Below are 24522 nucleotides of genomic sequence, written 5' to 3' on the forward strand. Positions count from 1 at the left end.
TGTGATGTCAATACCAGCACAGTCTGTGCAATGAGGATGAGGAAACGGTCACATGTGGATTTCCTCTAAATGAATAGTTCCACAGAAGCTGCTGGAGGATGTTCAGCCAGGGATCATCACCTTGGCCTGGTGTTGTCAAACACACGAAGCGCAACAGGACGCACAGCATTGGTAGCTGACTTAGTCGTGCTAGCTGAGTGATGATGTAATCCGGTGGAAAGGGCACAACAAAGAGAGTGTCAACAGGTTGGATTCAAAGGATTTTAGTAACTGGCAACAGCTGATGTAACACGAGTCAAAAAAAAAAAAAATCTGAAGTCATTCGTGACAATCAGCATGTGACATCGGCACCGGGATTCCGTGTGGCAAAGTCCAAAATGACAAAGGCCTCCCATGGCCTCCTTCTGAACATGAAACACGGGGGTGCAAACAGGAGAGTGGACCACAGCAGAAGGCCCAGAGGCCTACTCCCTAAACCTTCTAGATTTGGGTAAAATGCTGCTACTCACTAAACCTTCTAGATTTGGGTAAAATGCTGCTACTCACTGAACCTTTTAGATTTGGGTAAAATGATGCTACTTACTGAACCTTTTAGAGGACACACAGGCAAATTTGTGTAAATTGTCGCTTTTGCTGTTCCTTTGCTATTAAATTAATTCAATTGGGGCTATGGTATTCCATGACCTGGTTTGAAGGCCTGTCAGAAAAAGAGAAAACAGTTAATCCCTTTTTATCTGCTGCCTCAGAAGCATAGCCCAGCACCCCTGGTGTCCGTTACACGTCAGAAATGCTGTTTGGATGCCTTATAACACTGACCATGGAGTAATAATCCATCAGGAAACTCTCCGTAGCGACGGGGACCGGTGTTTTCCGCCATGTTAGCCTCTCAGTCGAGTTGTTTGAACAGTCTGATAATGAGCCTTGACATTCAGCCCCAGCTCTGTATCAACCACTTGTAGTTTATCACCTGCTTGCCGATACGATAGTGTTGGCTTCTGTATTATCAGCAAACATGCTGGTCAAACACGCCGGCCCTGCTGGTAGGGGGTCAATAGTATTGTATAGGTATTGGCAGCGGCTGTGTGTGTAGAACGGGTGGGAAGCTACAAAAGTAAAACACTATTAAAGTCAATACTGACCTAACCTGGGCACCTCTTTGGTGTACATCAGAACGTCGATTGGGAGGGCTCGGAGTCCGTCTGGTGCACTTTGCCCCCTAGTGGTTGCTCTTTGACATTGACATCATGACATATCCCCCCCCCCCCCCCCCCCCCCCCTTGCCTCTTCCCATGACTTGCTGTCTGAGGCTGGGAAAATGCATAGTGGCCTACTGACTGTGTGGAGACTGCTAAACTGTAATTAGCAGAAGGATGTTCTCCCTCGTTTTCTGACGAGCCGTTTGATCGTAGTGAGATTAAAAGTTCCCTCCCCAAAGAGTTTCTAGAAAAGTCAATCTTCGCTACACTCCATATTCATGTACATGAAACATTTCCTAAATAGCTGAATTAGAATGCTAGAGAGTCATTATCGAGGAATCAGGATAAAGACGTTCCACATGCATACCTGTCAAGTTAGCATGACTGAAGGTCGGCCTGAGGTCAGTGATTGAAATCTGTGAGCCGCCACACCCACCGCCCACACACACACACATACACACGCCCACACACACACAGACAGACACACACACACGCCCCACACACACACACACGCCCACACACACACACACATACACACACACACACACACACACACACACATACACACACACACACACACACACACACACCGCCCACACAAGAACGCAAACATATTGTTACATTTGCACCTTGCTCAGCCTTTCATAAACATGTTTATGTTCGCCCCATAGAGATAAGAAGTTATTAAGTGATGAAGGTGTTGAAACAGCGTGACTAGGAAGCTTATAACTGCAACGCAGACGTAGTGAGCCGCACAGTACAAACACGGCAGTCTCTCACTCACACCACACAGCAGTCTAAAGGACTTGTAATTGTTATTATATGCAATTTAGTATGAAATTCTGTGAAATGTGAAATGTTGAAAATCAGTGAGTCCTACAGATAAAACATGAGACCTGACTGGGGTTACTCTAGGTTACCTTGCAAATTTCCATGGTTGATGGGCAAAAGAAACAAAATATTGAAATGGTTCTTTAATGTTTGTTACACGTGAAATGTTTTAACAGCTAAGCAATTCACATAAAAAGAAAAATCTTCAGTGATCTCTATGTTTGATGCAAATAAATAAAAATTCAATAGATTTTCTCTGTTGCACAAGGATACGGATTGCGCAAATCTCAACTGCAGAGTACAACAACCTGTGGTCATTGATATTGTCATTGTGCCAATTTCTTGCCATGAATATTGTCCCACCTTTTTAAAGAGGTTTTGTGCGTGTGTGTGTGTGTGTGTGTGTGTGTGTGTTGTGTGGTTATCTGCAGGGATGAAGAGCTACCTGATCTCAGGGAGGAAGGTGGACCCGTCTCAGGCCCTGTTAAGCCCCCCGCCAAGGGCTCACACCCCTGACCCCACCGCCACCGTCACCGCTGCGGCTGTCGCCGAACCGCGCTCCCATTCACCCACGGTAAGTCATGGTGGAGAGTCAGACTGGTGTGTGTAGGGTAACCCACTCAGTCAGTCAAACATCAATCCTCCGGACAATTACATCAAGCCTCATTGACATCCCATACACCTTTACCATTATTCTCCATAGAGAGTTACAGGATACACATCATATGTCTCCATAGAGAGTAACAGGATACACATCATATAGTTACAGGGCACACATCATATAGTTACAGGGGACACATCATATAGTTACAGGGGACACATCATATAGTTACAGGGGACACATCATATAGTTACAGGGCACACATCATATGTCTTCATAGAGAGTTACAGAGGACACATCATATAGTTACAGGGGACACATCATATGTCTCCACAGAGTTACAGGGCACACATCATATAGTTACAGGGGACACATCATATAGTTACAGGATACACATCATATAGTTACAGGACACACATCATATAGTTACAGGGCACACATCATATAGTTACAGGGCACACATCATATGTCTTCATAGAGTTACAGGGCACACATCATATAGTTACAGGGCACACATCATATAGTTACAGGGGACACATCATATAGTTACAGGGCACACATCATATGTCTTCATAGAGAGTTACAGGGCACACATCATATGTCTTGTGTGTTCCCTGCCCCGTGGTATTTCCATCAGAGTTTTGCAGAATTTGAACCGAGACTGCAGGACAATAAGTTCCTTGAGTCTTGACTTCAGATGGCACAAGCACATGTAACACATCAGAAGAGAGACTAGTGAATTTGTATTGTTGTTATTGAGGATCGGCTTGGTTTAGGGGCAATGCCATGATGCCAATTGGATTAGCTCATGACGTGAAGTCCCGTAGTGAGTTCAGAAGATCTGAGCAGGCTGAACAGAGCGAGCGGGTAAATCAAACCTTGGCTTGAATGTAGCAGGGACACAACATGATCTCCCTTGTAGAAAGCTTTTAATGGATCATTTCACTTGGTCACCAGTGCAAAATGCATACTCACTACAAACACCGTCTACGCCAACATTCACAATTTCAACCTCCTCAACTAGCATAGCAGTCGTCATAGCAGTACTTTTTTAAACTCAAGTACAATTATTACCTTTCACTGATGAGGGAACATGAAGACATAGAGGAGAGGGGAAAAGAGAGGCTTGGCCATATTCCTGACTAGCTTGCTTGCCTGCATGTCCAATCCCATGCCATCATTACCCAGGCATGGCTTGTATCGCAGTCCTACATGTGAGCACCATCTCCCGTCGATCCCTGTCTCTCCCCTTCATCTGTCCTGTGTGTGTGTGTGTGTGTGTGTGTGTCTGTGTGTGTGTGTGTGTGTGTGTGTGTGTGTGTGTGTGTGTGTGTGTCTGTGCCCTGTGTTATGGTGACCCTCAGGGGCAGCAGACAGGGGCAGAGGGAACCACACAGAATGGCGGCAAGGAGGAGCACAGGCCCACCCCCAAGGTCAGACACACAGCAGAGCACGAGCATACACATTCTCACACTCTCTGAAGCCCCTTTCACATACAAAATATATACATGCGTCAGATAAAAACAATCCGTAATTGTGAACAAATTGCCAGTCACAGCAAAGTTCTGTGTGTCTTCATCCCCACCTGAAACGGCATGCTACAGAATAGGGAGTCATGGTAACAGTTTGCAGTTGCTAATTAGCTGCTAAATTAAACGTATCTATGTGTCTCTCTCTACCTTTTCCTATTATAATTTTGTAATTGAGGAGACTGTTACACCCCAGCCCGTCCTCTCTCATAATACCACTTTGTACCTTGAGGCAGTAGTGAGGCAATGCAGCGAAAACGTTTTTTCTGTAGAAGTTATCAACAAGTAGCTCAGTAGCAAGCCCATCGGTTAACATTAACAGTTAGACGAACAGCTAGCTCAAAAGCTTGAGGGCTTAAATTAAGACAGAGGGTTTGCCTCGACCAAGTTAATGTAATATATAAATATCAATTGATGTTGAAGTTGCGAAACTAATTATAGCCTAGATATCTTTTAATCATTTAAATGTTTTCCAGAGTAGACCACTTTCATGGCTGACTTGACGCAAGAATCGGTGTATTTTTTTTACATTAGTCAATGGGGTTATTTTTCCGGCGTGACACAGAGGACCTAAAAGCGTGTGTCTCGCACCAAAAGCGTGAGAATTGGCGGTTTGAATACTACATGTAACATTCAGCCTCCGCCCCCTGAGAGAAATCATTTTTCTCCCATTCCCACTCGACACCAATATGGCATAATGGCAACAAATAAACTGTTTTCACACACAGACGCCAGTCCACACCCCTGCACCACCTCAGCTTCTTTTGCACAGCACCTAAACGCCCAGCAGCTCAACACACCGTGCTTGCACCTCACACACATGTCCGCTCCCTGATATGGCATCAGCACCTAACCTTTCACTCATACACATTTACTTCTCCTACCCCACACTCCCTGATATGGCATCAGCACCTAACCTTTCACTCATAGACATTAACTCTCCTACCCAACACTCCCTGATATGGAATCAGCACCTAACCTTTCACTCATACACATTAACTCTCCTACCCCACACTCCCTGATATGGCATCAGCACCTAACCTTTCACTCATACACATTAACTCTCCTACCCCACACTCCCTGATATGGCATCAGCACCTAACCTTTCACTCATAGACATTTACTCTCCTACCCCCCGTGCAGAACCATAGCAGAGGTAATGACTTTTACTGTAATATATGGTACCCTCACAGCTGTTTACTGTATCTTGTCAAAAGGTTAAAAAAAGGTTTCAAAAAGGTTCCTCACTGGTGGGTTTAGTTGTTAGTAAGACGGGGACTTTGTACACCTGAATCATCATTTCCTTCATACCTGTAAGTTATAAGCCATAAAACCGCAAGCCAAAGAGACTTGTGCGTGGTAGCGGCCGTAAAGGTTCTTTGCCGGAGAAGTAAGTGTCCAAGGGTTCTTTTTGAGGAGGGGAAAGTTGATGTTCCCCTATGCCCCGCAGCCCTGTTCTGCACAGTGGCTTACAAAGGTCTCAGGGCTATTGACTAGTGGGAATACACGCTGTGTAAATCCAGAGCTTCATATCTTTATTACTATCTCAGGAGGAATGTGCTTTATCTAAGTTCTCTTCTCTTCCGTGCTTAAGCCGTATTGTTTCCACCCCTTTTTTCCATTGCTTCATCTCTCTCGATGTCATATATCCTCCTCTCTCCTCTGCAAGGGGTTGTTATAGTTTTTTTTCCCCTCCTGTACACCCCTTTTGTGTTTCAGGTCTCAAAATGGCTGTGTAGGTGCAAATAATTTGGCAGCCACTTCATTGTGTCTGCTTAATCATGTTTCGTTGTGTGTGTGTGTGTGTGTGTGTGTGAGAGCGAGTATTTGTGAGAGAGTATGCAGTATAATGGTGATGTGATGGCTCTCCCTGCCTTCCTTCGTTGGAGATATTTCTCCTCTTTCTTTCTCTCTCTCTCTGCTCATTGACTGTATGATTTTCTCAATGACGCGCTGCCTCCTTCTCCCCATTCTCTCGTGAGTCATACCCTAGCAAGCCCTTTGTCCTCCACAGTCATGCTTCTCCCGCTCGGTTTTGGTCTCTTACTCATGCTCTTATCTCTCACACTCACGCTCTTCTTCTTTTCTCTCGCTCTTTCCTTTCCTCTATGATGCTGTTGTCTCTTGTTTTCTCTCTCATGCCATTCATCTTCTCCTTTCTTTCTTCTCTCTCTCTCTCCCCCTCTCTCTCTCTCTCTCTCTCTCTCTCTCTCTCTCGCTCTCGCTCTAGTTCCCTGCAGGCCGCAGCCCAAAGGCTCTAAACGGCCTGCTGAGCTCCCTGAGCCCCCTGACGGAGGAGGTGGTGACGGCCAGCCAGACCTCCCTGTGCGAGATGCTGCAGGAGAAGGACAAGAAGTTGGGCTCGGTGACTGGAGGGGGCGTGGGCGATGGAGGAGGAGGAGGAGGCGGCGGGGGTGGGGACGGTGGCAAAGGGGGGGGAGGCGGAGGTGGAGGGGGAGGAGGGAGATTCATGGGGGGCATGGACCACTCGGCACTTATCCCGCTGCGCTCCAAGAACTTCCGGGAGAGGAGCGACGTGCACTTTGTGGACGTCATCAAGGAAGACAGGTGGGCTGTGGGGAAGAATACAGGGCGGTGTCTCACTCTGTCTGTCTGTTTGTGTGTGTCTGTCTGTCTGTTTAATTATGTCACGTAAACATGTTCTGAAATACACATGAATAAATACATCACCAAACAAGGGCAGTGCAAGTGTTCCAAGATGGCCGATCTCCATCTGGATCCAGCTAAGCTTATCTGAGGAGTGACATGTTCCATGATCAGCTCTACAGACAAAGGAATGTCACATCCACACCAGTCATGCACGTTGTGTGGGCACCTTGGGTAGTGGAGATCCATGAGACTGTAGAGCAGGAGTATCAAAGCCCTGTGTCTGCTTTACAGTGTTCAGTGACAGAGCCTTGGCTTTTCATTCCATTTCTTTCTCAGTTTGATGAAAGACTACTTTTTCAAGCCCCCCATCAACAAAGTCAGCCTTAATTTCCTGGAGTCCTCCCTGGAGTCAACCTATAGGAGCAGCTACCAGAAAGAGGTGTGTGTGTGTGTGTGTGTGTGTGTGTGTGTGTGTGTGTGTGTGTGTGTGTGTGTGTGTGTGTGTGTGTGTGTGTGTGTGTGTGTGTGTGTGTGTGTGTGTGTGTGTGTGTGTGTGTGTGTGTGTGGCCTCTCCTACATGAACTGTGCATGGGGTATTGTACGCATAACTATGGTATGTGTGAATATGAAACAACCACTTGTGGACCTCTGCTGGTCATACTTTAGTATTAACAGGTTTTAGATAATATACTGATGCGTTTTGATAAAAATATATGATGTTACGTTTTTAGATATTGTCGTCTTTCCTGTCTTCATGTGTTTCACTTTCCGATTACTCTCTCTCTCCCTTTCTCCCTCTTTCTGTTCTTCCCTCTCTTCTCTCCCTTCCTCTCATCTGCCTTCTTTCTTACCCTCCTCTGTCTCCTCCCCCTCCATCCCTCTCTCTCCATCCCTCTCTCTCCATCCCTCCCTCCCTCCCTCTCTCTCCCTCCCTCCCTCTCTCCACCCCTCTCTCCCTCCCTCTCTCCCTCCCTCTCTCTCCATCCCTCTCTCTCCATCCCTCCCCCTCCATCCCTCTCTCCCTCCCTCTCTCCCTCTCTCCCTCCCTCTCTCCCTCCCTCTCTCTCCATCCCTCTCTCCCTCCCTCTCTCTCCCTCTCTCCCTCCCTCTCTCTCCATCCCTCCCTCCCTCTCTCCCTCCCTCCCCCTCCATCCCTCTCTCCCTCCCTCTCTCCATCCCTCTCTCCCTCCCTCTCTCCCTCTCTCTCTCCATCCCTCCCTCCCTCTCTCTATCCCTCTCTCTCTCCCTCCCTCTCTCTCCATCCCTCTATCCCTCCCTCTCTCCCTCCCTCTCTCTCCATCCCTCCCTCCCTCTCTCCCTCCCTCTCTCCCTCCCTCTCTCCATCCCTCCCTCCCTCTCCCTCCATCCCTCTCTCCCTCCCTCTCTCTCCCTCCCTCTCTCTCCATCCCTCTCTCCCTCTCTCCATCCCTCCCTCTCTCCCTCTCTCTCTCCATCTCTCTCTCATCCCTCTCTCAGGTGGAGACCCACGCTCCGGTCCTGACCTTTGCCAGCCCAACCTTCAGCTCCTTCCTGGACGTGCTGCTCTCCTGTGCCGTCTTCCTGGCGCTCACACTCGCCTGCTTCCTGTACCCGCTGGTTACCGCCCAAACACCACCGGCCACCACACTTGGCATTGCCACTAGCGCCGCCCTGCTGGAGATCATCTCCCTGGTTCTGTCCATCCGGTGAGACAGAGGGAGATTTCACACACAGTACACTATTTAAACACATCTGGGCTGATGGCCACAGTGGAAGCATTACAGCCTTGGGGTTTGGGGGGGCGGGGGGGGTGCTAACACTCCTTTGTTAAACCAGGGGTTGGCACTTTCACATCGGTAAACTATTTAGAGGTTTGAATTGTTGGACACAAGCCCCAGATCAGATTTTTTTTTTAATGTTTAAACCTCCTTCATTAGACCAGTTGCTTACACTTACATATCAATGCATCAGTAAACCGCATTCAGCAATCAGCTGCTTGGCCTCAAGCCTTATATCCTCAGATTAAAAAAATGGAGGGGAAGATTGTAGACCATACAAGTCCTGCATGCCACAATCTAGCCAGCTGTGTCCCAGTTTCAGAGGAGCACCTACAAAGCCAATATGGACACAGCTTTTAAAAATAGAGTGAGATTCATTGTTGCAAAAGGAACACCAGTGTAGACAACCGTGTAGATGGGAGGGCTTTTGTCAAAACTTCACAAAAGTTTGGACATCACACCAGGCTTCCTACAGTGCACCAGGGAGAGGAGGAACTCACAAGCTGAGAAGCATTTCTCAGAGTAGCTCACGCTGAGTGTCACGAAAGCTATGCAAACATTTAGTTAGTTGGACCATCAGGACGATTTATGTTTGGTGATGTGACAAAACAAAGAGAGAAATAATGCCTCAGTATGAAACGCAATGTTTGGATGAAAGCAAATACAACATGCTGGAGGGTATACACGAGGTAAAACAAGATGGCCTCCAAATCAAGTTTGTTTTCATTACTCTTGACAATGAGAGTAGGAGAGGAGCACAGACATCCATCAGTAGGACAGACTGAGCACACTCTGAATTTGTTTCCTGATAACTTAGTTGACTGTGTTGGATCTTGATGCAAATTTCGCTGGCCTCAACTCCTCTGTGTTCTTCTCTCGTTCTCTCGTTCTCTCGTTCTATCCGTGTTTCCGCTGCTCCAGGATGACGTTCTACCTGGACAACGTGCTGAGCTGCACGCAGCGGCTCCTGCGCGTGGTGTCGGGCTGGATCCCGCGGCACATCATCGGGGCGCTGCTCGTCTCGCTCCCTGCCATGTCGGTCTTCTCCCACCTCACCTTCTGCTTCCACCTGCCCATCGAGGTGAGATCACGGCTCGGTTCAATAAAAAAACAGCCGTTTTATAACATTAAAAACCCTTCAGGTAACCGCGACATGTACATGCATACCACATCAAGTTCTCATAACCATTGCTGTACCTGAATGAGAGTTTGTGAGCATATTATAACACCTGTCACTGGCCTACTATGATTGAGAGAGAGTGCGAGAGAGAGTGTGTGTGTGTGTGTCTGGTTGTCTGAGTTAGTGGGCTGAGTCCTTTTAATGTAGCAGTGAAAGGCTAGTCTAAGTGATGCTAAGAGGAAATTCTCTCGTATTTCATGGGCAATTTGACATCAACAGAGCAAACTATGTCATATTTCTCTGTGAAATCTGATTATTGCATTTCAATATACAGTTCCACTGATAAATGTCAAACTAGGTTCTGTTGTGTTGTCACTCCAGTCCATCTGGAAATTAGATTTTGTACTAATCAATAAACATGTCTTCCATCTTCTGGTTTGACTGATATTGGATAAGTCATGCATGAGTCCGTTAAAAAAAGTAATTTCATTCTCAATACTTTCAAAGAGCCAATGAGCAGCTCTCTAGTAAGTGTGAACAGGAATGAGAGACAGTGAAACAGGCCCTGAAACAGTACAAACATCATGATTTTTTTTAGAGGTCAGTGCTAGATGGGTGGCTTATGCCTGCCGTGTCAAATGGTCAAACTGAACATTATGTATTGTGGCTTTAATTCGCTGAAACATGCTGCCTCTAATGGCTCCGAGTCTTACTTGTTGTAGATATCTTGTATCTACCGCATCTTGAGCATCCCTGATTGCTTTGTGCAATGGAGACCTTTTAGCTAGATGGCATGCTGGTGTTCTGATGTAAAGTGCATCTTTAGACAAGCACTTGTCCTTTTTTTTTAAATCTAACATGTAGGAGCAGCTAATCCCCATGTTTATCATCTAACATGTAGGAACAACTGAGTTCCATGTTTATCCATCCCTATTGTAATGCTGATCGGAGGGGGGAAAAAGCCCTTCAGAAATGGGCCTGTCGTCAGTCGCCGCCAGAGAAGGGGCTGTGCATTTCTCTGCTTGGGTCTTGCTGGAGTGTGGTTTCTGGCGGTGTTCCTTAAAAGCCCTGGACATCTACATTTTCAAAGGATGTGTGTGTGTTGTGTGTGTGTGTGTGTGTGTGTGTGTGTGTGTGTGTGTGTGTGTGTGTGTGCTTGTGTATGTGTGTGTGTGTGTGTGTGTTGTGTGTTGTGTGTGGTGTGTGTGTTTTTAGTTCCTTGGAGGCATTTAGATCAAAGTCCTAATCCCCCTGGAGAGCTAGTCATTAGACGGCGAGTCTTCCCGAGTTTGCTGCTTTGATGTCATTAAGAGCTCCCAGTGCACAGTGAGATGAGCCCCTCGGCGGGCGGACATGTGGCGCGCTGTAATGTCACAGTCATCAGCAGCCAATTTAACGTGCAAGGATGCTGCCAGCCGCAGGCTCAAACAGGGTTTAAGGCTGTGTGTGTGTGTGTCTGTGTTAAAGTGTGTGTGTGTGTGTGTGTGTGTGTGTGTGTGTGTGAAAGTGTGTCTATGGTTGTGTATGTGTTGGTGAGGGTATCAGTGGGTTGTATTTTTGGGTGGAGCGTTTGTGTGCATGCTGCTGTCTGTATGCAGACTGCTGACTATCTTTGACTACTGTATTTATGGATTTCGTGTGTGTGTGTGTGTATACAGTAGTGCATCCTTGTCTGGGTGAGAATATAACACCAATGAGTACAATGTACAGTAGAATATATGGGAAAATAACATGAGAATACAACACCAATGAGTACAATGTACATTAGAATATATGGGAAAATAACATGAGAATACAACACTAACGAGGACAATGTAGGTTACATTTTCATCCACATATATTTTGCAATGACAATAATCAAGTGCCAAATGTGTTAAAGTATATCACATTGAGTTATGTTAACACCTACAGTGTCTGCCTGTCCTTTCAGGTCATCATGTTATTGTGTTGCGCCATCATTATCGCCATCATCCAGTACTGCAACTTTTGCCAGCTCAGTTTCTGGATGCGGTCTGCCCTGGCAACGTCGGCAGGGGTGGCCCTGCTGGCTCTGCTCTACAGCCCCCTCAGCAGGCCAAGGTGAGTTACTGCCGCCTCTTTCATCCAGACATGATCCCTACTGGATTACTGTAAATTTGTTTGACATTGTTGTTCATACACCTAATCAAAGATGGTTATACGTTTGGGCATCTTCTTGAGGCCTTATGGCCAATAATGGGTTTATAATTTCGGTTTCATGTCTAGTTTGAATCAAAAGTTGGGTTGACAATTATAGGTATATAAATGATATAGGTTTTTGGGGTTGAGAATATTAGATAAAATTCTCTTTTTGGCATCACAATTACATCAAATTGATGTGAGTGGTCTGTTTGCGTTTAGTTTCCATATTCCATATTGTGTTCAGTTTCCATATTCACACTCTGTGTATTTGTGAATGTGTTTTAATGATTTTACTTTTAAATGAATAACGGCACATTGTCGTCTTTTTTCATTTTTATCCCATGTGGGTGCGCTGGGATATGATGCATAATACCTTAGTGCAGTCAAATATCTTATCCGTATATTTCATCAAACTCATTCTGAACATCATTTCTCTTCTAGTGCTAACGACATCTATCTTGATATGAGGTGAGCAATCTATTTATATTAGTGACTCAGAAGCATCAATTAGCTCTTCAAGGAATTTGTTCTTCAACTGTAACCATCATAAAACCTAATTAACATTCAAATGAGCAAACATTAAGCATGTGTGAGTGTGTAAGGTAATGCCATTCAACCTCATTACAGTGGTTGTCAGTTAAACATGTTCGCCCAAGGTTATAAAAAACGGTCACCATTGAGCATTTCATAGTAATGTCAACAATGGACTCTCCTCACTCAAAAGGAATTATATTGCTTGTTTGGATTGTCAGTATATATTATGTAGAGTTTATAGTTGAATCTAGTTATATGAGATATAAATATGCGAGGAATGCAAATTTGCTATTTGAGCAGCAGAATGCCGGGGAGATGCTTAGGCTCATTTTCTGATCGTTTAATATTACTGCTGAATAATTACACATCATTGCAATTAACCAGTTATTTCTGCCCTCTGCATGAAACAAATTCAAATCCACAGAAACTTCAGCAGCAACATCAGTGATTTGGACCTCCAGCCTTCCCCAACCCCTATCAGTGGTGTTGGCACCCAGGGGAACACCCTTAGAGTACTGGTCCCCGAGGTGGTCCTGGCCTTCTTCCTGCTCCTGCTGCTGGTGTGGTTCTTGAACCGGGAGTTTGAGGTGAGCTACCGTCTCCACTACCACGGGAATGTGGAGGCAGACAAGCACCGCGTCAAGATCCAGAACATGCGTAACCAGGCCGACCTGTTGCTACGCAACATCATCCCCATTCATGTGGCTGAGCAGCTGAAGGTCACCCAGAGTTACTCCAAGAATCATGACAATGTTGGCGTCATCTTTGGCAGCATTGTCAACTTCAGCGAGTTCTATGAGGAAAGTTACGAGGGTGGCAAAGAGTGCTACCGTGTGCTGAACGAGCTGATAGGTGACTTTGACGAACTCCTGCGTAGGCCAGTTTTTGCCAGTGTTGAGAAGATCAAAACCATCGGTGCCACCTACATGGCTGCTTCAGGACTCAATGGTCTGCCATCTACCCATGCCACTCCACACCACCTGCGGGCGCTGTTTGACTTTGCCTTGGAGATGATGCACGTGGTGGACGACTTCAACAAGAACATGCTGGGCTTCAAATTCAAACTGCGCATCGGTTTCAACCACGGGCCACTCACTGCCGGAGTCATCGGTACCACCAAACTGCTCTATGACATCTGGGGCGACACGGTGAACATTGCCAGCCGCATGGACACCACCGGCATGGAGTACCGGGTTCAGGTGAGCGAGGAGAGCCACTGCGTGCTCAGGAGTCTGGGTTACTCCTTCGACTACCGTGGCACAGTCAATGTTAAGGGCAAAGGGCAGATGAGGACCTACCTCTATCCAAAACTGGGGGATGGAAGTGGCGGCAATGGCAGAACACCTGGAGGAGGAGGAGGAGGAGGAGGAGGAGGAGAAGGAGGCGGTGGCGGTGGCGTCACGTCGCATCACCAGTTGCCTGTCACAGAGATCCATGCAAAGGCTGAAGGAGATGTGGGGCAGCCCACTGTGGAGGAGACTTCCCGTAAACTACCCAGTATTGCTGCCCCATCCTATTCGGCCCCTTCCCCGAAGGTGTTGGCTGCTCAGGCCAACGCCCCACCCTGCTGCTCATCGCCACCATCATCATCAACCTCTGCCATGCCGGGTGTCCTTGGAGTGCCTCTGGGACCCATCTTAGGCCCATCTGATATAGCTAGGGAGACAACCAAGGACAACAAAAACGTGCTTACAGCCCCTGAACTTACTGGGGTCGATATTAGCAGAGACCCATGTGCTTCTCCAGTGCCTAGTATTACCCTTGTTCCCTCGCAGCACTCAGTAGAACAACATTTCCCTTCTTCATGCCCAAAGGGGCCACATAGACAGAGGGATGAAGAGGAGGAGGAGGAGGAGGCGGCAGGTGAACAAACAAAACTCAGAGCTGCGGAGTGCTTATGACTGGTTCTCTAGCTCTTGCCATGATTGCTCTTCACCCCATGCCTCCAGTGGAGTGACCTTAAGTTTTGGTTAATGGAAGGGTTAGCAATGCATTGTGGGAATTTTAGTTTTTTTTTCTCCCACTCCAACAGGCCTCTTGGGCAAATCCAGATATAACAGACTCATTTGTTCCACAGACATGCCCATTCCCTCTGTGCTAGACTTGTGTGGCCTTGCATAGTTTTATATCTTGCTTACATTTTGACAAGTGTCAGAGGCATAATAAGGGAATGTGTGTGTGTGTGTGTGTGTGTGTGTGTGTGTGTGTGTGTGTGTGTGTGAATGATTGAGTGCATTTGTGTATTTTTGAGCTGAAGAACTGATGGTATTTGCTGTGTGGATCACAGTTAGGCACAACACATTGGGAAGGGGAGAAGAAAGTCATGGCTCCATTTTTTAAATAGATGTTGTTGTTGTGTTTCTCTTCTTTTCTTGAGTTGATCAAGTGCCTTCAGGATAGATCAATCAGCGAACAATGTCACACAAAAATCAAAGACCTGAACAAAATGAAATCAGTTGAATCAACAATCCTTGCATGGCTTTTTTCAAAAAAAAAAAAAAAAAAAAAAACTTAGATGACTGATAATGCTGTGGTTGATGCAACTTTTGTTTTCCTTTTGATTTGTTCTTATATTGTTTTTCTTCTTTGCCACATATGTTTTTTTTGTTTTGAATTTTTGAGTATTTGTCATTCAGTGACTTTTAAAAAAAAGAAATCAGTGAATGAAACGTGCCAGTCAAGGAAAAAATGTTAGAAAAAGGGAATTTATTTGTAGATTGAGGGAATCTGCCAGCCATTATGAAACACTGAAGCAGAGGTTGATATGAAGCATGCCACACGTGGAAGACACTCAGTCAGGAGAATCACACCTGTTTTCCATAACAAAATAATGAACAAAGATATCTCCAGAAAACAAAGCAACGCAAACAAAAATATACCCTTCTCCATTTATGATGATGTGTGTGAGTAAAGATTTTAAAGGCAATATATGCATTTGAATGAAGAAAATAGCCATACTTGTAGGCAAAAAAAAAATCGTATGATGGCCTAAGAAACTAGTTTCCATGACGAGGCTGATATAGAGAGGCTCCTGGCTGGTTGATTATAGGTTGTGAACTGTAACCATGGCTACACTCACCTTCACTTACATCTCAACATGGGGCTCGTTGGAGACCCCCTGTCACAAACCTTTAGGGACGGTGGGATATGCGTTAGCCACACTGGGTCTGGTGTAGTTCCACTCCTTACCTCTCGCACTCGAGACTTCAAAAGCACAAAGGCAGATTTTCTTTTTAAGGGGAATTGAAATTTGGAAAGTAGAATTAAATTCCCTTTCTAAATGTCACAGTTCTGTAAGAGGAATCCTCCGATATCTCTGCCATTGGACGTAAGATAGGCTAACAGGTTGACAACATCATAATTTTTTTGCAACAAAACTGAACATAACTTCCAACAAGTGATGGTTGTCTTTTTTTTTGTATTGTGGTATCAAAACCACAGACAATCAATTTGTATTGAACTCAAGCATATCTCCAACTGCGGTGGAAAAACAGGGTGTAAGTAGAAAAATGACTAAGATGAACTTGCTCTGCTCCAGTTGACATTAATGGAAGACACTTAAGGCTGAACTGATTCATGGACTGATAATGAAATGTGTCTCCATATAGAGTGTATATGAAATTTGATTCTGTATTACGGTATGTGTGAGGGCTGACTTCTGCTAAACCGCATAAGCAACAGTGTTTTCCAAAGGATTAGGGTTAACTGTCTGAGAATTAGCCCAGTGGACGCGACTGCATGCAATATTTAGCTATGATATCTATATTTGGGGGGTCGAGAAGGAGGGACACCCCAGCTGTATTCCTAAACTGAAATGTGCCACTTTAAGTGAGAATTAAAACATGGGGTGCAATGTTTTTGTTTGTTTGTTTGTTTGTTTGTTTTAGTTTTCCCCCAAAATGTGTGTTTAATGAAAATTAGTTTCTGGTGCCTAAAATGTTTTGTTTTTGGGGGGAGGGGGTGGGGGGTGACTTAAAGAAAAAGAAAAAAAAAATGGTGATCATGGTGATTTATGAAGCTGATTATTGTGGGTTTTAGAAAATGGTGTCCTGATGTCTCAAACACACCCTTTGTCTTTAGTGCCTCCCGCTCTCTGACCACCACTGCAATAACTTGCTCCGCTCTGCTCCATGTCCACTATGTTACTCATATGTGGACAATGCTCACTTATCACCAAATGATACGCTTCACCCTCAGTGTTATTGTCTCTCAGCACCCCCCTCAGTGTTATTGTCTCTATGCCCCCCCCCCAAACAATATGCACACCTGACCTTTAGCAGCTGTATGACATCTGATTATTCCCTCGCATCAGAGAACCTGGGTACAATTCCCAGTAGTCTCCAAGAAATCAATCCAGAGTCTTTGTGGATTGAGGCCTCCTGACAATAAGATTGGGATTAAGTCATGGTGGTTATTGTAGTGGTTGTGCCAATGCCAATAATTGAGCCTTCAATAAGTGTTGTTTTGAATTTGCCTTTTTTTCCTTTTTCTTATCCTTTCAAAAGAAGGTTGAAATCGTTTTATTTTGTTTACAGATGATTAACAACATGAGCACCTAACCAAGCCAGTGCCTTTTTTTTGTTGCCTCTTCATCTATCAGATAGTTATTCATATTTTGATATCAGTTATTGAGTTGCTTTGAATATCATCAAAATGCATGTACGTACACTTTATTTGTTCTTGCAATAATTTGTAATTTGTTAATTAATAACTTTTTTTCCCATGTATATTCTTTCCCACTTTTGGAAATCGAAAAAATCTGAGCACTGTGTATCTTTATATGGAAAATATTGGGATAAAGAGAAAACATTTATTTTTCATCTTTTATTTTGCCTAAGATATGACTGGTTTGGCTGTGCAGTATCCATCAGTCTTGGTGCAACCATATCTAGATGGACAGAACAAAGCGACTTGCTCCTGTGTGCACATCAATACTTAACATGTCACTCCAATAGCAACAAATCACAACCTGCGATCATAGTATTTAACACCAATTACCTTTCCGTTTGTGTAATGGCCTTTTTTGTAGTGAATGACAACGTGTATTTATTTGTGACTTGGTGTGGAGGGGTACATGTATAATGCTAAAGCCTGTTTTTTTTTTTTTCCAAGGATATATTTCTGAAAAGGGAATTGCAGGAATGGCAATGCAAGGATGTTATACTGTGGGGTTATGGGCAAGGATGTTATACTGTGGGGTTATGGGCAAGCCACCCTGATCACACGCCTGCAGCTGCCTCGATCCAGAAATAAAAAGGGAAATTCAGTCCAAGTGAGTGTGCCTCAGAGTCTGTGCTCTCATGCACCCCAGAGGGGGAGAGGAAGAGTGAGGGAAGCAGTGGAAGTCACCCAGAATGAATGAATGAATGAATGAATGAATAAATGAAGATAGATGGAAGAACGGTTATGCAGTCTTGTATATCAACATAGAATGTTATTTAGTTTTACTGGTGTGTGTGTGTGTGTGTGTGTGTGCGCACACGCACACGCACACAGTCTTGGTGTCTTGCGTTTATAAGAGAAAATAACTTAAGTGGCCACATGCATGCAGGAAACCCAGCCACCAAACTTCCAATATTTTTCAAGTTTATGGTTTTCAGGTTTTTAACTTGGATGAAGGTTTGTTATTAAGTTAACACAAATGTATATGCCAAGCAGTACAAACTAAACAAATTGTTATGTTTCTGCTTGATACCAAAAAGAAATATATGGAGAAATTCAGGTGTCAAGAGTTTCTCCAAAATAACATGAATGATTTCTACTATGCCCAGGGAGGTGACTTCAAGTCTTTACCTGCTGTCCACACTAAAGCACTTTGGTATATTTGCAAAATCCATTCACTTTTAATCACTCTTAATTACTGTACATTTCAAAGAAACGGTCACCTTGTTTGTAAGTTTATATTGTATCATACGTATGGTTTCTTTTTATTTATGCATTTCGTTGCCCCAGATTTTTACAGGAAATACAGGAATACAAGCCCCCATAGGCGTCTAAACATTGTCATTGTCATTGAACGCCTCTTGGAAAATCACCCTGGATGATTTGGTGATGAATTTTGAACATCTGATCATTGTCCCAGCCAAGTTAGACGCATCTAAGAGATAGACACCCTTTCTAAATTTGGCCCAACGTGTAATGATGCACAAGTCTGCACGTGTTGGTAGGCTTTAGGCCTTTAGAACAGTTAGTTTAAAAAGTATTTTTTCCCCTTTCCACACATTTTTGTATTGTCGAACATCCTGAAGTATATTATTCAACAACTCAAAACTAAGTTCAGACATTTTGTTATTCTCTTGTCACAATGATCTATGACACAAACATTACTAGCACAATGCAAGGCCCAAGATGGGTAACCTTTTCACGATCATTTCTTGATATGGACAGTGCTCTGAATGCGCTATAGAACTCAAATCCATCATACAAAATTAAACTAGAATGACCCTGGTGAATAACTCCCATATAGGCCTAGTCATGCGCAACTGCCCATGCTATTCCATCAGTAAGTTATGGTGTGTTATTTGTTTCATTGTTACTTATCTCAAGATATAGAAATAAAAGATAGGAAATGGGTTAAGAGCAAACCTTTTTTCTTTTTAAAGAACTGATCTGTTTGTGACATTTTAAGCGAAACTGTTAATTATTGTATTTAAATATAATTGAATAATTGTGATTCCGCATCTAACGTTAATTATCTTGTTAAAGTAATTAGACAGACATTTATAAGAATGCTTGACCGTTACAAAAAAGCACACATATGTTAATATTTTAATCGAAACTTTGATTATTAGTAGTATACTGCCCCTAGTGGCGGTGTCGTTGGCAAGCGTGTGACGCACGCAAGGGCTTCATTACATAGGTTTACGTAGGGCGTGATTGCGCGACCCCTCCCCCTCCACAGTCTATCTGGAAAAAGAAAAAAAAACTTTTTGTATCGAAGGAATCAACAGCCGCCATCTTGTCGCGGCTCAGAATCAGGATTTCGGTGGAGCATTATTTTATATTTTGAAACGGAGCGTCCGGACCTGCATTTAACGACACTGTTAATCCAAAAACGAAACACTTAAATCATTCAGAAGGATTTTTTTTGCAAAAACCGTGGATTTAATCGGTGTTCGTCGGCCAGAAAGCCCTCGTATATCTGATTTCCCCTTCAGAGAGCGGCGCTTCTGTCCCTATCTCCGTTCCGAGCCGTATTGTTTACCGGGAGCTATCGGAGGAGAGACAGCGGCTTAGACACGATTTTGCATACATATATTATTTTTATGCAGTTATGCGTTTTTATGGGGATTTAAACGGATTTTGCACGGATTTTTTTGACGTCAGGAAAATGGGTTGTTTGGTGATGCACATTTAACGACTCCTGGGGAAACGGGCAACGACCCATGCCGATATATTTTAATTTATTTTTAGTCGTATTTTTTGTTCGAAGTGAAGTCTTTTTGATAATATAACGATGATAATGTGGGTGTTGGGTGTTGGATTATCATGGGGTGAATGGCGGTGGCGAAGCGGGGCGCTGTTGTTGCTTTTTTGAAATTCTCACTTGCTGATAGCGAGCAAGCTAATTAGCGAGTTAGCTGCCTAGCTACTTGCTAATCGTGCGAGAAAGATAGATTGTGGTTGGGGGGGTGGGGGGTTGGTCTGAATAACTTTTTTCTGTCACGGGGATTTTCCTTATTTTTTTTCAATAATTAATCAGAATTAATTCTTAACTACTGCAATGGCTGAAAATCTGCTCGACGTTGGACCTCCCAACCCAAAACGACCGAAGCTGAATACACCTGCTCTCTCCGCCTCCGACGGTCCAGGTAAATCAGGCCTATTAACGTTAGCTAACGTTAACATTAGCAACACAACTAGATATGTAGCTAATAAGCTAATACTGGGAACTAGCCAACTAGCTACCTGGCTAGCACTTCAAGCCAATGATGGATATGTAGCTGTGGGTGTATTTTGTAGTTAATGGCAGGTTTATCTTGGGATATGCTTACCAGTTGACTTTTGTAAGTTGTCACTGCACTGCACTGTTGTAACATGCTAATGTAAAACCCCAGGTTGGCATCACGTTAGCTCTATGTGAATGCAGGTGAGTTTGAGCTGTGTTAACGTGAGCAATTCATGTCAACCTATTAGCACTCCTCTGGCAAATAGATGTCCAAATATAACCTAGTTTCTTTTAATGGGCAATGCTACTAGCATACAGGCAACCTATGTTGGCTAACGTTAGCTGGTTAATTAGCTAGGCAGCCACTCTAGCTAACATTAGGTAATTTCAGGCACGCCTGTTAGGGAGGTATTAAGGAGGGCTCAGGCAAAGCCACTATATTCTTCATGAAAATTGGACAAACATCAACATAGCCTTCTGACAGTTACACTCATCATGGTAATGTTAACAATGTTTTATTGGTAGGGTAGTTAGATATTAGTGTGTGCAGTTCTGTTTTGGCTTAGTAAATTACTCCTTAAACTCAAGAGTGACAGTTCCGTTAATCCTTAGCAATTCCGAATATGCTCTCCGCGATACCCGCCCCCCTTTTTTTGTTGCAGTCGTTCAGGACACTTGTTGCTGGATTCATTGCATCACCTGCTTTATCGCACGAAATGCCCTCAACTATTCGTAACTGAGGCAGCAGGACTGTCAAATTTGAGAGCAGGTCTACATACTAAAGTGAAACTCTGCGTGATTTGAAGTTTCATGTTCGGTGTGGTCTCCGTTGTAAGGTGAATTGCTATTTCGTCGTTCAGCTCAGCGTAGAATCCCGGTGTGGAGGTATAGGGTGTGAGCTAGTCTTTGATGCTGCAAAGGCTACTGTAAAATAATGTCTCTCCGTTCTCGATGTTAACTGGATGTCCTACCTTGCGTATTAAGCGCTGTGGTCTGTGTCCGTCACTATTGGGTGGTTTTCGAGGCATAAGGTCTGATCGAAGGCTGAACTCCCCTTCGGTCCCTATCGCTCTCCCCCAGTGTAATATATCTTGACATACAGCGATGATGACAGGATTTTTGCTTCATTGTCTTTTTCCTCAGCCAAGTTGTTCCTCACTAGACTAGCTGTTTGTTAATGACTTTTGAGAAAGCTTCGATTGACTAATGTGGTAAGTAAAATGGAGTCTGGTTACCCTGAAACTTGACTATCAGAGGATCTGGATATGGTTTAATGTGAATCAAAGAAGTTCGGAAAATGTGTGGAATTTACATTAATTCAAATTCCCACTCTACTTTTTTCACTCTCTTTTAACATGGGAAGTGGACAAAGAATATCAGAGACTATTTATTTATAGTAACCTAGGCACTCCTATCTTCCATTTTAGTGTAGAGTTTGTTGTGTACTTAGACAGGTTTTTGAAAGACAACAAATCTTTCGTTTGCCCAGTTGGTCATTCACCTCTCATATTTGAAGGCATTACATTAATGGCTCATTCTTCTGTAACCGTAACAAAACACGTGCAAGTTAGGCTAATATATGTTTGAGACATGTTGAGTAAATGTCATCAATATTTTTAGTCTCTCTGTTATATGTATGGCATTACAAAGCTGAGCCCAGTTTTAAATGTGGTCGTTTGCAGGTTCAGGCTACGTTTGCCCAAGGATGGAGGTTTACCTCTGGAATAGACTGTGTAGGCTAATGTCGTACTTGGCATTTGTGTGCTAAGGAGCATGAGAGAGAGAGAACATTTGAAAATCATTTTTCAAATGGTGCATGAATATGGCAGTTTGACCCTTCTGTTTGCTTCAGCCTCATGCATTGAAGGAATTTACTGTGAACTGTCCTCAAGTCTCAATAGGCCTTAGCAGAGTTCTCACCCAGGGAAAGTGATACAGACGATAATTTTTCCATCACAAAACTGATTGGCTTACATTGGCTTTAGCAACACACTCACACAATACCATAATCATCCAGCAAGCTACTCCAATAGTTGCATCCACCTGTGCCAGTAGTGAGTCTTCAGGTTTTCTGTCAATTCTTAGTTGTGTCTCAGAAACTCTTTCGAAAGTTATCATTTAGATCTAACTGGTGTCTAGTGGCAGCGGAAATGCAGCATTGCTAGCCTTCTTGATTGCTAATTCCTGAAATTGACATGCTATTTTTAGAGAACACTTGTAAGACGGGGGATTCCTAAGGAAGGCAAACACGTAGTGATTTAGACAACGTCATTGATTGTGTCTGAATTACACAATGAGTTGTTAGCAATAATGCATTCAAATTTCGCTTACCTCCTGGTATCCATATGGTAAAGCGCGATCTGTGTTTGTGTGTGTTACAGTGTGAAAAAGTTCCCTGCTCCATACTGTGTTTGTGTATGTGTGTGTGTGTGTGTTACAGTATGCAAACGTTCCCTGCTCCATACTGTGTTTGTGCGTGTGTTGCAGTATGCAAAAGTTCCCTGCTCCATACTGTGTGTGTGTGTGTTACAGTATGCAAAAGTTCCCTGCTCCTTACTGTGTGTGTGTGTGTGTGTGTGTGTTGCAGTATGCAAAAGTTCCCTGCTCCATACTGTGTGTGTGTGTGTGTGTTACAGTATGCAAAAGTTCCCTGCTCCATACTGTGTTTGTGTGTGTGCAGTATGCAAAAGTTCCCTGCTCCATACTGTGTGTGTGTGTGTGTGTGTTACAGTATGCAAAAGTTCCCTGCTCCATACTGTGTGTGTGTGTGTGTGTGTGTGTGTGTTACAGTATGCAAAAGTTCCCTGCTCCATACTGTGTGTGTGTGTGTTACAGTATGCAAAAGTTCCCTGCTCCATACTGTGTGTGTGTGTTACAGTATGCAATGAAAACTTTGGGCAAGCAGGTAAATAATGCACCCAAGTGAATGTGAATGTCAGTTAAAGTTTCTGAAATTGCCAAAATGTGTATCTTCACTTATGTTGGTGCTTTGAAATAAGCCCTCAGATGTAGACCTGTTTGAAGTGTGACGGACATTAAAAATATAACCGAATGAGGGGTAGCCTCATCAAAAACATATCGACCCAGGCAACAGAATTAGCACCTGCTAAGCGATTGTAGATTTCTCTGTTTGCGGGTGACAGATGCAGTTACTCCACCACTGTGGTGTTTAAAATAAAGAAGCTGTTCATCTTCGGAAAATACTTTGGTTGTCTGTCGTCTGTGTCATATCGTTACATTCAACTCTTTAGTCTATTCCATCATTTGTCTTGCGTAGAGCGGGCATTTCAAAATAAAAGTCCCTTTCTAAGTTCATGCATATTGAAGGGATATTGATGAGAGAAATGTTGACTAATAAATGATACCCATACTGAAAATAAAACTTGTATGAAAACTACATGAAGACATTACATGACTGTCGCATGCAAATTATGTTAAAATAAAGTTACCTGTCTGGTAACTTTATTTCCCCAAAAAGTTATTTTGTTCCCTGTGTAGCCTGCATAGGTATGTTCCCTGTATAGCCTTTATAGGTAGACTCTATGATTTTCTCTGAATGAGTACATCAAACATCTTTGTTCATTTATTCTAAGCAGTAGACACTGTAGTCACTCTTGACATGCTACAGGTCTTTGTTTCCCTCACTGTTGTAGAATGGCAGGCTGTGTAGTCAAGTAGAAAAGCCCATTGCTATGTCCAGAGCTTCGGAGAGAATGTGTAAATAGTAAGGTGTTCTAAACACATCAGATTTGATTCACTATACGCCAAAATGTGCCTGTGTTTGGTTAGATTACTACAAATAACCAAGCGTTTTGTTTAGTCAAATGTCAAGTGTGTTTTAGGATCTCTTAGAATGCATCTTTTTATACCTCATGCTCAAAAATAAACCCGTCCTGTACAGATGTCTTGAATTTTTGCTGAGTTTGACTCGAATTGAGTTCTCACCGAGTCCTTCCCAGATTAAGGAAATATAATAATAATAATAATAATAATAACATATCTTTCATAAAAGACTATATACTTACAAAATGGATTATTGTGCTAAATATTTTTCTCTTCAAGAAACCCTGCGCACAAGTTTGATTAATACATTTTATGCATACCGGTCACCAGTTCTGTTTTGGTTTATACAACTGCTGCCATCTCAACGAGAGACAAGACGGGTGGTGTGAAGGCCCGGTCATGGTCCAAAAGGTTACTCAATACATCAAGGACAACATTAGGAGGAATCCTGAATTCTTAAATTTACATCAACAGCCATCTATATCTGATCTATTCATTTAGGGGGAGTGATAT

General features: G+C 43.7%; 2 protein-coding genes across 7 annotated transcripts in view; both read left to right on the plus strand.

The window, feature by feature from the left end:
- The window catches only part of adcy9 (adenylate cyclase 9), a 42351-nt gene extending 24741 nt beyond the window's left edge, over positions 1–17610 (plus strand). Inside the window, exons 2-10 of one of the 2 annotated variants that reach the window (XM_031564120.2) lie at positions 2459–2601; positions 3993–4061; positions 6388–6725; positions 7104–7206; positions 8244–8452; positions 9446–9605; positions 11575–11723; positions 12246–12272; positions 12763–17610. In XM_031564120.2, the coding sequence (XP_031419980.1) occupies positions 2459–2601; positions 3993–4061; positions 6388–6725; positions 7104–7206; positions 8244–8452; positions 9446–9605; positions 11575–11723; positions 12246–12272; positions 12763–14239 (2675 nt within the window). In that variant the 3' untranslated portion in view covers positions 14240–17610. The remainder of the gene's footprint in view (positions 1–2458; positions 2602–3992; positions 4062–6387; positions 6726–7103; positions 7207–8243; positions 8453–9445; positions 9606–11574; positions 11724–12245; positions 12273–12762) is intronic. The other variant, XM_012823691.3, reaches the window with a different exon arrangement.
- A 585-nt stretch (positions 17611–18195) lies between these two features.
- The window catches only part of crebbpa (CREB binding protein a), a 55196-nt gene continuing 48869 nt past the window's right edge, over positions 18196–24522 (plus strand). For all 5 annotated transcript variants that reach the window (XM_031564115.2, XM_031564116.2, XM_031564119.2 and 2 more), the window contains exon 1: positions 18196–20149. In XM_031564115.2, the coding sequence (XP_031419975.1) occupies positions 20062–20149 (88 nt within the window). In that variant the 5' untranslated portion in view covers positions 18196–20061. The remainder of the gene's footprint in view (positions 20150–24522) is intronic.

Source organism: Clupea harengus, chromosome 26 (genome assembly GCF_900700415.2).
Source record: "Clupea harengus chromosome 26, Ch_v2.0.2, whole genome shotgun sequence".
In the NCBI taxonomy this organism is placed as follows: Eukaryota; Metazoa; Chordata; class Actinopteri; order Clupeiformes; family Clupeidae; genus Clupea; species Clupea harengus.